Source organism: Salmo salar, chromosome 15 (genome assembly GCF_965601325.2).
Source record: "Salmo salar chromosome 15, fSalSal1, whole genome shotgun sequence".
NCBI lineage: Eukaryota > Metazoa > Chordata > Actinopteri > Salmoniformes > Salmonidae > Salmo > Salmo salar.
This window is the reverse complement of record NC_138305.1, coordinates 98,713,044-98,727,054: the sequence shown is the minus strand read 5'-3', so window position 1 is coordinate 98,727,054 and position 14,011 is coordinate 98,713,044. Positions and strand designations below refer to the sequence as shown.

General features: G+C 39.9%; 1 protein-coding gene and 1 long non-coding RNA gene across 3 annotated transcripts in view; both read left to right on the top strand.

Moving 5' to 3' along the window:
- Positions 1-4,583: 4,583 nt before the first annotated feature.
- LOC106572680 (uncharacterized) lies at positions 4,584-6,821 on the top strand. The gene is made up of 3 exons (XR_014380700.1): positions 4,584-4,690; positions 4,805-4,831; positions 6,489-6,821. It is a non-coding gene; the product is annotated as an uncharacterized LOC106572680 (long non-coding RNA).
- Positions 6,822-12,451: 5,630 nt separating this feature from the next.
- LOC106572666 (extended synaptotagmin-1) overlaps positions 12,452-14,011 on the top strand; it is a 47,449-nt gene continuing 45,889 nt past the window's right edge. The window contains exon 1 of one of the 2 annotated variants that reach the window (XM_045696304.2): positions 12,452-13,209. In XM_045696304.2, the coding sequence (XP_045552260.2) occupies positions 12,868-13,209 (342 nt within the window). In that variant the 5' untranslated portion in view covers positions 12,452-12,867. The remainder of the gene's footprint in view (positions 13,210-14,011) is intronic. The other variant, XM_014147039.3, reaches the window with a different exon arrangement.

The following is a 14,011-nucleotide window of genomic DNA, read 5'->3' as shown; positions in this document are numbered from 1 at the left end:
TATCAATACATTTGAATATAAGCCAAACATCTATTCTGGATTGTCTGGAACCTGTTTTGTTTCTCCAAGTGAATGATCTGTCGGCTGGAAACCTCTCTCTCCATATATCAGTAAGATCAAACTTTTCCATAAAAAGTATTAAACCCAAATTCTGATTGGTTGGCCTACCTGGTGGCCATCTATCAGTTGAATTATCTATAGTAATATAATAATATAATTATCTATAGTAATGTTAAAGTCCCCTCCTATCAATAATAACTAATTCGGAAATGTAAATAACCAATGAAGTATATGTTTCGCTATAGATTCAAGCAACTCATCATTCTCATGTTTGGTGTTGTACCCATAGACGTTTACAGTAATGAGCGTAATGTCATTGTAACATGATCACAATACAAATAAAGTGACCAAAGGGGTCACATTAAGAGTGTAGAATAGTACCACCAAAGGTATTTTTTATTGTAGTGACACCAGCGGAGCGTTCAGATCCATGGGAAAGCCAAATATCGTTGCCGCACTGTGACCTCCAGAAGTTGGCATCAGCCGAAATTGAGTGAGACTTGAAAAAAGCAAAATCTGTTTAGCAAATAAAAATAAGGCCTTGCGCTTCACATTGTTTCATAACCCCCTAGCATTAAGAGAAACTATATGCGAAGACAAAACAAAGATAATATAAAAGAATAAACTGTAATAGGATGAGTCAAAAACGTAGGAGCAGTGAAAGTAAGCGATAAGGAACCGAGATCTGCACCATTTAAGTCAACTTAAAAGTGAAAATAGCTTATTCCATAAACTCTGAGCAAGATGTTATCCGGCTTTTTAAATTCAACTCAACAGAAAATTATGTTCAAGACCAAACCAAGGGTTCTTTGTAGTAAGAGAGACTAAAAACCCTCTTTAGTGTAATCAGGAACTATTCTGAGAAATAAAATACAAAATAATAATTTAAATAAAAGTGTACCTACTATTTTAAGTGCATATGAAAACTGATCATAAAAATGTGTATAAAAAATGTTTTACATATACATGTTCCTAAGACCTTTTGCAACTTGGAAATAAGTACTAATAACTAAATAGAAAAACTACCGTGTAAAGTCAGAGCAGACCTGTATGCCCTTTAAAACAGTATCTTAGTTACTGTATACATAAAAAATAAATACAACTTTCAGTCTTCTTCGTAAGTTTGTAAACAAAATAGGCCTTCTGGTCATACAAGAACAAACTAATACATTTCGGTGATGTTTGTTAGGTAACGTTAATCAATACACGGAAAATGTGAATACCATGGCCGAAACCATCAATCTGTTCCTTCTGGTGAGATTTTAGGGATTAATATGGATTTCTGAAACGTTGATGAAGCCTCGTCCTTCGACGAAGTAAGCATCCTTTCCCTCCTTTCGTGCTTTCTTGATCGTTGGCCATGTCGAACTACATTCGCCAAAATACGAAGTATACACGCAATGAACACCATTTCCGTACTTTTAGGGCCCAAAATGCAATTCTTCAGGAAATGGGCGTGGCTTCACAACGTTTTCAGATCTAAAGAAAATGGCGGAAAATATGCAACCGAAGTACGACGAGCGGAAACAAATTAATTGCTTTACCTAATTATGACAAATGGTAAGAAAATGTTGAGCAATGTAATAAAGCGATTACTTTTCAAATAAGTTACACGTTATGTTCGCTACGCTAACTTTTTTTTTTTACATTTATTTTTAATTATGAACAAAACAATCGATATACATTTTCAATTTGTTAAAATATTGTATTGCTTTTTGTTTTAAATTTACTGATAAAACTGAAATATTATTTTGAATTTATCTTAAATAATTTGAAGAGGGGTTTGTTCTCCGCCCACTTAATTTTATGGATAAAGAATCTTCCATGAAAAATAAACAAATGAACAATTAAAGTTAAATCAGGGTCCATTTCATTTCAATCAAAAATAAAACATATCAGAGTCTCTCATTAACATTAATAGTCGTTTATTTTAAAATAAAATCTAACTCACTCATAAATCTTCTGACATAAGAACAGTCCCAAAATAAATGGTCAAGAGTTTCTGGGTCACAACCACAAAATAAACTTTTGTTATCAATAGCTATTTTGAATCTGTGTTTAATAAAGGTCTTTACAGGGTAGATTCTATGAATGGGTTTGTATGATACTTCTTTGACCTTATTAGATATAAAAACTCAGCAAAAAAAGAACCGTCCTCTCACTGTCAACTGTGTTTATTTTCAGCAAACTTAACATGTGTAAATATTTGTATGAACATAATATTCAACAACTGAGACATAAACTGAACAAGTTCCACAGACATGTGACTGACAGAAATGGAATGATGTGTCCCTGCACAAGGGGGGGGGGGGGGGGTCAAAAGTAACAGTCAGTATCTGGTGTGGACACCAGCTGCATTAAGTACTGCAGTGCATCTCCTCATGGACTGCACCAGATTTTCCAGTTCTTGCTGTGAGATGTCACCCTACTCTTCCACCAAGGCACCTGCAAGTTCCCGGACATTTCTGGGGGGAATGGCCCTAGCCCTCACCCTCCGATCCAACAGGTCCCAGACGTGCTCAATGGGATTGAGATTCGGGCTCTTCGCTGGTCATGGCAGAACACTGACATTCCTGTCTTGCAGGAAATCACGCACAGAATGAGCAGTATGGCCGGTGGCATTTTCATGCTGGAGGGTCATGTCAGGATGAGCCTGCAGGAAGGGTACCACATGAGAGAGGAGGATGTCTTCCCTGTAACGCACAGCATTGAGATTGCCTGCAATGTCAACAAGCTCAGTCCGATGATGCTGTGACACACCGCCCCAGACCATGACGGACCCTCCACCTCCAAATCGATCCCACTCCAGAGTACAAGCCCCGGCGTAATGCTCATTCTTTTGACGATAAAAGCAATCCGACCATCACCCCTGGTGAGACAAAACCTCAACTCGTCAGTGAAGAGCACTTTTTGCCAGTCCTGTCTCGTCCAGCGACGATGGGTTTGTGCCCATAGGTGACATTGTTGCCTGTGATGTCTGGTGAGGACCTGCCTTACAACAGGCCAACAAGCCCTCAGTCCAGCCTCTCAGCCTATTGTGGACAGTCTGAGCACTGATGGAGGGATTGTGCGTTCCTGGTGTAACTCGGGCAGTTGTTGTTGCCATCCTATACCTGTCCCGCAGGTGTGATGTTCAGATGTACCGATCCTGTGCAGGTGTTGTGACACGTGGTCTGCCACTATGAGGACGATCAGCTGTCCGTCCTGTCTCCCTGTAGCGCTGTCTTAGGCATCTCACAGTACGGACATTGCAATTTATTGCCCTGGCCACATTTGCAGTCCTCATGCTTCCTTGCAGCATGTCTAAGGCACGCTCACGCAGATGAGCAGGGACCCTGGGCATCTTTCTTTTGGTGTTTTTCAGAGTCAGTAGAAAGACCTCTTTAGTGTCCTAAGTTTTCATAACTGTGACCCTTAATTGCCTACCGTCTGTGAGCTGTTAGTGTCTTAACGACCGTTCCATGGGTGCATGTTCATTAACTGTTTATGGTTCATTGAACAAGCATGGGAAACAGTGTTTAAACCCTTTACAATGAAGATCTGTGAAGTTATTTGGATTTTTACGAATTATCTTTGAAAGACAGGGTCCTGAAAAAATAACTTTTTGTTGCTGAGTTTACTATCCTTAGGAACCGCATAGCATTACAGCAATAGGTACTACCGGTATGTTAGCTAGCTACCTCGTTAGTTGGCTACTAATACATTGAACTTGCCAGTATATTAACTATATGCTATCTAACTACCCAACATTTATTGACTTGATTATTCAGGTCATTCTTAGTTAAGTGGTATATTAGTTGGTGTGCGTTCTCAATGGACATAAATTCGCTCTGGCTATCTACTCCGAATTCAGAGCGCTCTCGTCTGTGTGTGCCAGAGCGCAGAATAACTTATGAATTTACGAACGCTCAACACCGGTTTAATATGGCCGGTGTAAGTAAACGTCGGTAAAAAAAAAAAAAAGCCTAATTAAATTGTTGCCAGCAGCACAGTTACCAACGCTCTGGATAACATGAAAACAGCCTAACCAGCTCTGCTATACATGGCGAGTAAAAATGGTCAGAGTGAGGTGTTCTCTCATTTGTATCTGGAAGTAGCTAGCCAGTTAGCTTGTATGCTTGACTGCAGCACCGCTGTGATGTTCAGAACGCTCGGCTCAACCCTACTATACTCCTCCGCCAGTGTGCGTTCTGAACGCTGCGAGAGGGGAAACGCTCAGAATTTACGAATGGACAATCTGACAACGCTCTGAATTTAAGAAAGCACAGAGCGCACTCTGCCACTCCATTTTGAATATACGAACACAAAAATGTCAAGCTAGTAATTTGTTACGCTAGCAAGACGTTGCATAGCAACATAATCAACTTCCGGTAGATGGGCGTAGCGCTAGTATGCTCAACTGAAAGGATAACCTTCGTTTCCATAATACTAAAATGAACTAATAGCATGTAGTATATACTCATTAAGTATACAGTATGTTAGTATGGGTATTCGAACACAGCCCATGATTTATGAAATCTACATATCCCAGAATGTATGAGCGTCCAACAGTGATGACGTAATTTCAGTGTATAAATAACCGATCGAACGCTAGTAGCGCTCTTCTTGGAGACGGTGCCATCTGGTAGAAGTAAGTTCAATACAGAACCCGACACGTTTTGTGTTTTCGCATATGCATCCAAAGTAATCCAATGTAATTAAAAGGCATCCAACTGATCAACCTTTCTCTCCCTTTGCTTTACAGACACTCCTCCACGACATGAGGGCCAAGGTACATTTTTATCCCGTCGAAACGTTTGATTTGTTGGCATCTTGTTGCTATACTTGTTAGCTTTAAGTCACTTGGCTAGCTAGCCTGCTAACTTAACTGCGACATAACTGCACACATTTGAAATGTAGCTAGCCACCTGCTACATATTTTAAATTAATTGATTATCTAGTTCGGTGCATAGGCTTGTAGTAATTTCTAATACAATTAAAAATGGTTGACGTTTGAATACTTAGGGCTTCTGCAATTAAGTGTTTTGTCATTCTACGATAGACTACTGGTCACATACACATGGTTGGCATATGTTATTGGCGAGTGTAGCGAAATGTTTGTGCTTCTATTCCCGACAGTGCAGTAATACCTAACAATTCCACACCTACCTAAATCACCCAAATCTAAGTAAAATAATGGAATAAGAATTTATAGATGAGTAATGACAGGGTGGTATAGGCATGATGCAATAGATGGTATAAAGTGCATATACATATGAGATGACTAATACAGTAAATGTTTACATATCTTACATGTGACCAATACAATGTGATTTATTAAATTGACTAATGATCCATTTATTAGTGGCCAATTCAAGTCTGTTGGCAGCAGCCTCTGTTAGTGATGGCTGTTTAAGTCTGTTGGACTTGAGAGGAGCTGTTTTTCAGTCACTCTGTCCCAGCTTTGATGCACCTGTACTGACCTCACGCATAGTAGCTGGTGAACAGGCACTGGCTGTGTTTGTTGTCCTTGATGATCTTTTTGGCAAGAGGCATCATTACAGATCCTAGTTAAATTCCAGGCTGGCAGACCACTCACTCAATCAGCTCTTATTCTCCCCCACTTCACAGTAGAAGCCTCAAACAAGGTTCAAAAGACTGTTGACATCTAGTGGAAGCCTTAGGAAGTGCAATATGACCCCACAGACACTATATTGGATAGGCCAAGACTTGAAAAACTACAAACCTCAGATTTCCCACTTCCTGTTTTTTTTTTCTCTCAGGTTTTTGCCTGCCATATGAGTTCTGTTATACTCACAGACATCATTCAAACAATTTTAGAAACTTCAGTGTTTTCTATCCAAATCTACAAATAATATGCATATCTTAGCTTCAGGGCCTGAGTAGCACAGTTTACTCTGGGCACCTTATTCATCCAAGCTACTCAATACTGCCACCCAGCCATAAGAAGTTAAGTTCTTTCTAAGGGAGTATGCGAGCGCACTCGTTTGTATAGCCAAAGCCTTAACGTTAGTTATGTTGGCCAATGGAACTAACTAGCCAAGTAGCTAACTGCAGACAAACCATCGAAATAGACTCACCAAGTAATCTAATTCTGTAGTCAACATGTGGACATGTCTTGTTGCGTATCACATGTCCTGGCTCATTGCTGTAGGCAACTATTGTGCAATTGTAGCTAGCTTGTTGACATATTTTCAGTCACAGTCCCTTATTATGTGGAGGATGGAAATATCCCTTCTAGACCTGAGCATATGTTGGTAGAACTGTATTGACAGCAATTTGCTCTAAATGCCAGATGGGTGTTGCCAACCAAGCTTCTGAAATTGATCAGGGTGCAGTGATTTGTTCTAGCAAACTTAAACAGTTTGTCAATATGTATAAGTAGCTAATGGTACATCTAACATCGGCCCCTCTGTTCTCTCTTCCAGTGGAGAAAGAAGCGTATGCGCAGGCTGAAGCGCAAGAGGCGAAAGATGAGGCAGAGGTCCAAGTAGACTGCCTCCCCCTACAACACCATGGCTGTGACCCTTCTGGACACAACACGGGACCAAGGATCTCATGTGCAAAGTCTGATCAGAGCTGTGCCATCATTGCCAATGAGAGGCTGCAAAGAGACAGTTCTACTGTTGTCTTGGTCAAGAGACTCCACCACCTGCCTGGGAAATTTGATATGGGGACATTCTGGATTCTCTACTCTTCTACCAAACCTACCCTACTCCATTGCTTTTGTTTATAATTTCCAATAAAGTTTTTGGTTTAAAGTTGTCTTTGTTGCTTCTGAAACATTGTCCAGAATGTAATTCCTATCATACTGCAACCGTTTACCATTATTGCTGACTGAGTTCAGTTCTGGTGACTAGTCAAATCAAACATTCTTATAGGTAACCCGTATGTTGATGCGCTTCCCTTAAACCAGTCTCTTAAATGAACTAAGGTCATCAGTATGACTATCTGAGGAAAGGTTATGCTGCATGCATTTTCTCACAGGTTGTAAGAAGAGTGCATGGGCTACTTACTGTGACATGTTCTGTTGGTGGGCCATCTGGAGCTCTGTCTCCCGAGTGGCGCAGCAGTCTAAGGCACATCTCCGTACTAGAGGCCCCGGTTTGATCCTGGGCTGTATCACAACCGTCTGATCAGGAGTCCCGTACGGTGGCGCACAACTGACCCAGTGTCGTCCGGGTTGGGCAGTTATTGTAAACGGACTTGCCTAGTTAACATCTGACGCATACTTATTTACCAGTGATGGCTGGGCATTCTGTCTTAAGAATGGTATGGTTCCCTTTTACTGTGCACTATTGACCAGGAGTAGTCAAAAGTAGTGCACTTAATAGGGAATATGGTGCCCTTTGGGATGCATCCTCAAAGAGAGACTTGTCTACATTGAGTAGAAAGTGCAATGTTAACACAACCTACATGTACTGTGCTTGACAGCCCATGGCAATGGAGCTGTATTTGTCTGTCAGGACAGTAGTAGCCTAGTGATGTGCCTCAGTCAAATCTGTGAGGTGTCTAAATATATGGCTCTGCCTGCTCTGTGGTAACAATAAGTGGTATTACAGCAACACATGCAACTTATTTTACCAGGTAAATTTACTGTGAAAATTCTCATTTTAAAACAATGACCTGGGGAATTAATAAGCCAAACTGAAGCTGGGGATGATTAGGTGGTCATGATGGTATGAGGACTAGATTGGGGATTTAGCCAGGACACTGGGTTTAACACGCCTGTTTTGATAGTTTCCATGGTATCTTTAGTGACCACAGAGAGGTCGGACACCTGTTTAGTGTCTCATCCAAAATCTGGTACCTTACACAGGGCAATGTCCCCAATCACTGCCCTGGGGCATTGATATCTTGGTTGAAGTAGTTTCCCTGGATATCTGGCTGTCACTAAGGACAATTCTGTAGGGAAAAACCATTCATTGCACGTTAGGTAGCCCATTCATGTGTAGAATACTGTTGTAGCCAATGGTTTAAACTTAACGCTATGTAAACATATCTATGATTGTATGTAGGCCTGTGCAAAATGTAGGCCTTCATTTTGTTATTAAGTTAATGTGAAAAATAAATAAAACCTCGCTCCAACCCAAAACCTCAAATAGTCAAGAACAAACGGGTTTACCCTGGAGGCAAAATGGTTTGATCTCTCTGGCACTGTCTTGTAGGCTTACAGGCTGTTCAAATCGATGTCAGCCAAGCATACTCTTGGTTTTTAAACAAGTGATAGCTTTGGGTTTGAAAATGGGTGGCCTATTTTCTAGGACATTTGTTTTTCCCATTACAAATGCATGTTAGACTATTAATAATCAGTTTCTAAATTACTAATTTACTAGCTTAGGCCCACTGAGGAAAAATACAGAACGGTCAACAGCCTATAATAACGAAGTTTCTCCAAAACGCGTGCGTAAATACTCATAGTTCTACATTATACCAGGCGTCAACAGAGGTAACGGTCGTATAGCTGTTGCTGTATCAAATAAGTAGGGTACCCAACTATCACATTTATTAATTGGCCTACAGTAGATATACAGGCAATTCCAGTGGTGTAAAGTACTTAAGTAAAAATACTTTAAAGTATTACTTAAGTAGTTTTTTGGGGCATCTGTACTTTACTATTTATATTTTTGACAACTTTTACTTTTACTCCGCTACATTCCTAAAGAAAATAATGTACGTTCTACTCCATACATTTTCCCTGCCACCCAAAAGTACTCGTTACATTTTGAATGCTTAGCAGGACAGGAAAATAGTCTAATTCACGCACTTAAAGGGAAAATCCCAGGTCATACCTATTGCATCTGATCTGGCGGACTCACTAAACACAAATGCTTTGTTTGTAAATTATGTCTGAGTGTTGGAGTGTGCCCCTGGCTATCCGTAAATTAAAAAAACAAGAACTTCGTGCCGTCTGGTTTGCTTAATATAAGGAATTTGAAATTATTTATACTTTTACTTTTGATACTTAAGTATATTTTAGCAATAACATATACTTTTGATACTTAAGTTTAGGGGCGGCAGGTAGTCTGGTGGTTAGAGCGTTGGGCCAGTAACTGAAAGGTTGTTGGATCAAATCCTCGAGATGAGAAAGTAAAAATCTGTCGTTCTTCCCCTGAACAAGGCAGTTAACGCACTGTTCCTCGGTAAATTTGTTCTTAACTGGCTTGCTTGGTTAAATAAAAGTATATTTAAAACCAAATACTTAATTTTTTATTTTGCTCAAGTTGTATTTTACTAGGTGACTTTCACTTTTACTTGAGCCATTTTCTATTAAGGTATCATTACTTTTACTCAAGTATGACAATTGGGTACTTTTTCCACCACTGGGCAATTCTTATTCAGGCGGAAAGCTATTTGTTTATGAAAACTGCATCAGAGCAAGGGGCTTTTTTCTTCTTCTTACTTGCAGGGAGGTCGCTAGACATTACGCCTCGAACACACCGACAATATCATTTAATTTTGCCACACCAGATGTACCTTTATTTCCAATGGAACGCTGCTTTTGCAGCATTGCATTGCAGAAGTAGTTGCTGTGCGTTCTGTGTGGTGCGAACGTATGCGTCAAAATGTATGCATAGACGGCTTAAAATAAATGGTGAATGTTGAACCTTTGTTGCACACATCCAGATGATGCTGCGTACCATTTTGTGCAAGGCTACTATCAGTGTGATTGAGGCGTTATACTGATTGGTGCGGTCAAATATTCTCAGAACAATTTAATTTTAGGGTTACGTTTTTCATTACAAGTACAGACTATTAATAATCCTAAAATTATGTTACTAACTTAATTTTAGGTTTACATTACCATTACAAATGCATGTTAGACTATTAATAATCAGTTTCTAAATTACAAAGTTACTGGTGAAAAATACAGAACTGTCAACAGCCTACAGAAAGTACGCTTCTCGAAGCTCTACATTATACCAGGCGGTAACAGAGGTAACGGCCGTATAGCTGTTGCTGTATCAAATATGTAGTCTACCCTACTATCACATTAATTCATAGGCCTACAGTAGATCTATAGGGTTTAGGCTACAGTAGGCCTAAACAGTGGCGATTTCAGCATGTAAATCTTGGTGGGACAATTTTTTTGGGGGGGGGGGGGGGGGGGGTGCATGCCAGCAAAGCCACTACACGGCAGAACATTAAACAATGCATGAATTGCACTATAACGGTGACCACACAAAGCTGTCCCAAAACATTTTTAACTTTAACCAGACAAGTCAGTTAAGAACAAATTCGTATTTACAATGACAGCCTAGGAACAGTGGGTTGGTTAACTGCCTTGTTCAGGGGCAGAATGACAGATTTTTACCTTGTCAGCTCAGAGATTTGATCTAACAACCATTTGGTTACTGGCCCAACACTCTAACCACTAGGCTACCTACTACACCTGGTACTACTACACCTGGTACTACTACACCTGGTACTACTACACCTGGTACTACACCTGGCTTTCAGCAGCCTTGTCTGGCAGCGAAACGGTTCGTTCAGCCTCATTTACTGCCTTTTAAAAACACATAGCTGATATGGCTGACTTGATTATTAAACAAATTCGGTTTCTACTGACAATTGAGATGTACAAACTATGGCATAAGGGGATGATAAGAGGCAATCCGTAATTTCGATTAAGACATTAAGGAGCGAGCTAGGACAGACGTAGTCAATATAAGTATTTGTTCAGCACTTTTGAAATGTACATTCGACAGAATTCAGAACATTAGCCGTTCTTACAGTGTTCTCCCTGTACACCAAGTTAGAACCGTAGGATAAATAAAGGGGGCATATAAGCAGACAATGGAAGCTCTTAGAATATTCAATAATTACATTTCTCAAAAACAGGCTATATATGTACCACCAAGTCAGAACAGTAGGTGAAATTAAGAGGTGAAAATATATCAAATTATTAGTGCGAGGCACATGAGCTACTAACAGCTTACTACACAACATACACTTAGTATTACTTTCTTAGCTACAGTATACATATCTCCCTGGCATATTACATCCTTTATACAGCAGCATACAAGACATTTTTGGACTCACCTTGTTGTGCTGTGCTCACTTGAAGGGAAGGTGGCGGGGCAGTCCTTCATGGGCAAATTTTGTCATCAAAGTCTGTCACTCTCTGGATTTATGGTGTTTTCAAGACAACTGGGAACTCAAAAAAAAATGAAAGTTGAATCGTGATGACGTCAGTGATCTTTAGGTCGTAGCTCTAGAAAGAGGCCCAAGTTCCCTATTTACAATTCCTAGTTGTTCAAAACGTATTTTCTCAGTCTTAGCTCGTTTTTCCCGAGTTCCCAGTTGTTTTGAACTCACTAAAGTCAGATTTGCAGCTCCGAGTTAAGTTATTTTGAGCGCGGAACAAATCATGCTTCATTTACTGCATGGCCAATGTTGAATGTTTATAATTTTAAACTAGGAATAGAGACCCTTAATCTTAGACTTGGGACCACACAGCCACTCCTTAATAGCAGGCTAATGATTGCTTTGCAATGCTTGCAGTTAGCGACTGATTCCTTCCAAACCACTCATTGTTGAATTTGTGATTTCCAACTTGTGTAATGTTCATGGCCGATGACACCAATACGTTTATTATTAATTTATCTTCATTATTTCTCTTCACTTGACAAGGATTGAAAAGGATTTGCCAGTAGATTGTCAACTTGATTCATGATGATGACTGCTAGCTAAGATTTTGAAAGTATGAAGTTGACATGATCAGTCCAATCAAAGCTACTGTAGATATAAAGTGATTTGATGTAATTTTATATGTGGCCAAAGACCTTGAGCCTTCTTGGATGGGCACTTCTAATGTAACTCTATGGTAGCACCCAAGGGGCTTGAAATTTCGAGCTCTACCCTTAGACTTGGAAGTGACTAGTGTCTTCATGAGTGACAGAACACTGAGCCAATCATGCCGCAATGCTCCGTATTTTCGGCTGGCTTGCCCCACAACCACAGAAAGCACTGAGCTAGGCTGAAACACCTGCATTTTGGAGCTGCCTTACTCAAGAATGCAAAAAAGAGACCATGTTTGGATGCGGCTTTATTAACTCAATGATATATATATATATATATATATATATATATATATATATATATATATATATATATATATATATATATATATATATCATTATATATATATATACTTTTTTTTTTTACATTGTTTGCAAACTGATTATATATATATACTTTTTTTTTTACATTGTTTGCAAACTGATATGTTACAAGTATTAATGCCAAAATAACATGCAAAACAGGCAAGCAGTTTTTCTGCCTCACCTGCCCTGAATGATGAGTCGCCACTGTGCCTAAATCAATTCTCAGTCAGTCGGAAAGCAATTGGTTTGTGAAAGCTGGAGCAGCGCAAGAGGCTTTTTTGTACTTGCAGTGGAGGTTACTAAATACTAGACTGGATGGTGCGGTCAAATATTCTCGGAACAAGTACATTTTGGGGTAACTTTTTTTCTGATGGCTTTAAGGAGGGCTTTCACTTAGATAACACCCCCTTACAAGTCTGACAAAAACTTGAATCCACTTGCCTCTGCCTGCTAGTGTTTGTCAGTGCGCGCACGAAGAGCGGTTTTGTTCCCTGGTGCTGTTTACCTATTAAAGATGTATTTTTTGCTGAACATTTCTGCCAAAACTGTTTATGATCGTTTCGTCTCAATAGTGTAAGACATTGTCAATGGTTTGCAAGCTAAACGTTATTCCGTTGTCGTCTTGTTTTTTAATTAAACAACAAGAAGGCACTGAACGCGGAACTGCAGAGGTAGCGCCTCCACGGATAAGGATTTTGCGATGCCATCTGTGGATGGAAGTCCGCGTATGGGCACAGGCTTGGGGGCTGCGGACTCTGCATTGCCAGAAGAAATGCAGCCACCCAAACCTCCAGGGCAACATGCTGTAACCGTATTGTGGTCATTTGGAAAATGCCTGGCTACACTTTTACCAGTTTATCTGGCCGGATACTTCGGGTTCAGTATCAGCTTGGTTCTATTCGGTCTCATGGTCTACATCGGATGGAAACACAGCAAAAACGAGAAAGTAATGCGTCTGCGGTCAGCTATGTACGTATTGGAGAATGAGAGAGCATACACCACTGCGAGGGCTTTTATGAGTAAACAGGAATTACCCCCATGGGTAAGTAACAAAAAACATATCATTATTGTATTCCTATTTTGTCTATGGACTTCAGAGTGCAGATCACATCTTCAGCCTACTAGTCTGTGAGCTGGTAATTAAAGCCACCCATGTGTGAGCTGGTAATTAAATCCATCCATGTCATTACATCATATCCAAAATGGTTTGTTAATGTTGTCAAAATAAATAAACATGTAAATTAATGAAGCAAAAAATGTGTCTGTGGTGACCAAAGTGACACAACTCAGTTGACAATAAGGACAGATATAATGGCATGGGGATGAGCACAATGTCCTATTTGTTCACAATCTCTCTCTTTCATACCATTTCATAATTTGCACAGTGTACAGACATCCCAGTCTGACTGACCAACCTTTTGTTAATACAGTATAAGGCTGTAATGTAATAAAATGTGGAACAAGTCAAGGGGTTTGAATACTTTCCCGAATGCACTGTACATTTTCCTATTCTACTCGGTTCCTACCCACCCACCCCTCCCCCTCTTCTACATTCTTTAGTCTAGTCCATCCAGCCCTAGCTATATTTGGACATTCTTAATATGCACAGCCTGAGGAGAATGAGTCAAAACTTTAGAATGCCACAATCACAGTGGAATTCAGAATTAACATTTAATCCATTTATGTCCTGTGTGGCTCAGTTGGTAGAGCATGGTGTTTTCAATGGTAGGATTGTGGGTTCGATTCCCATGGGGGACCAGTAAGATGCCCTCACTACTTTAAGTCACTCTGGATAAGTGCGTCTGCTAAATGACTAAAATATATTACCACAGAGGTGTTACTGT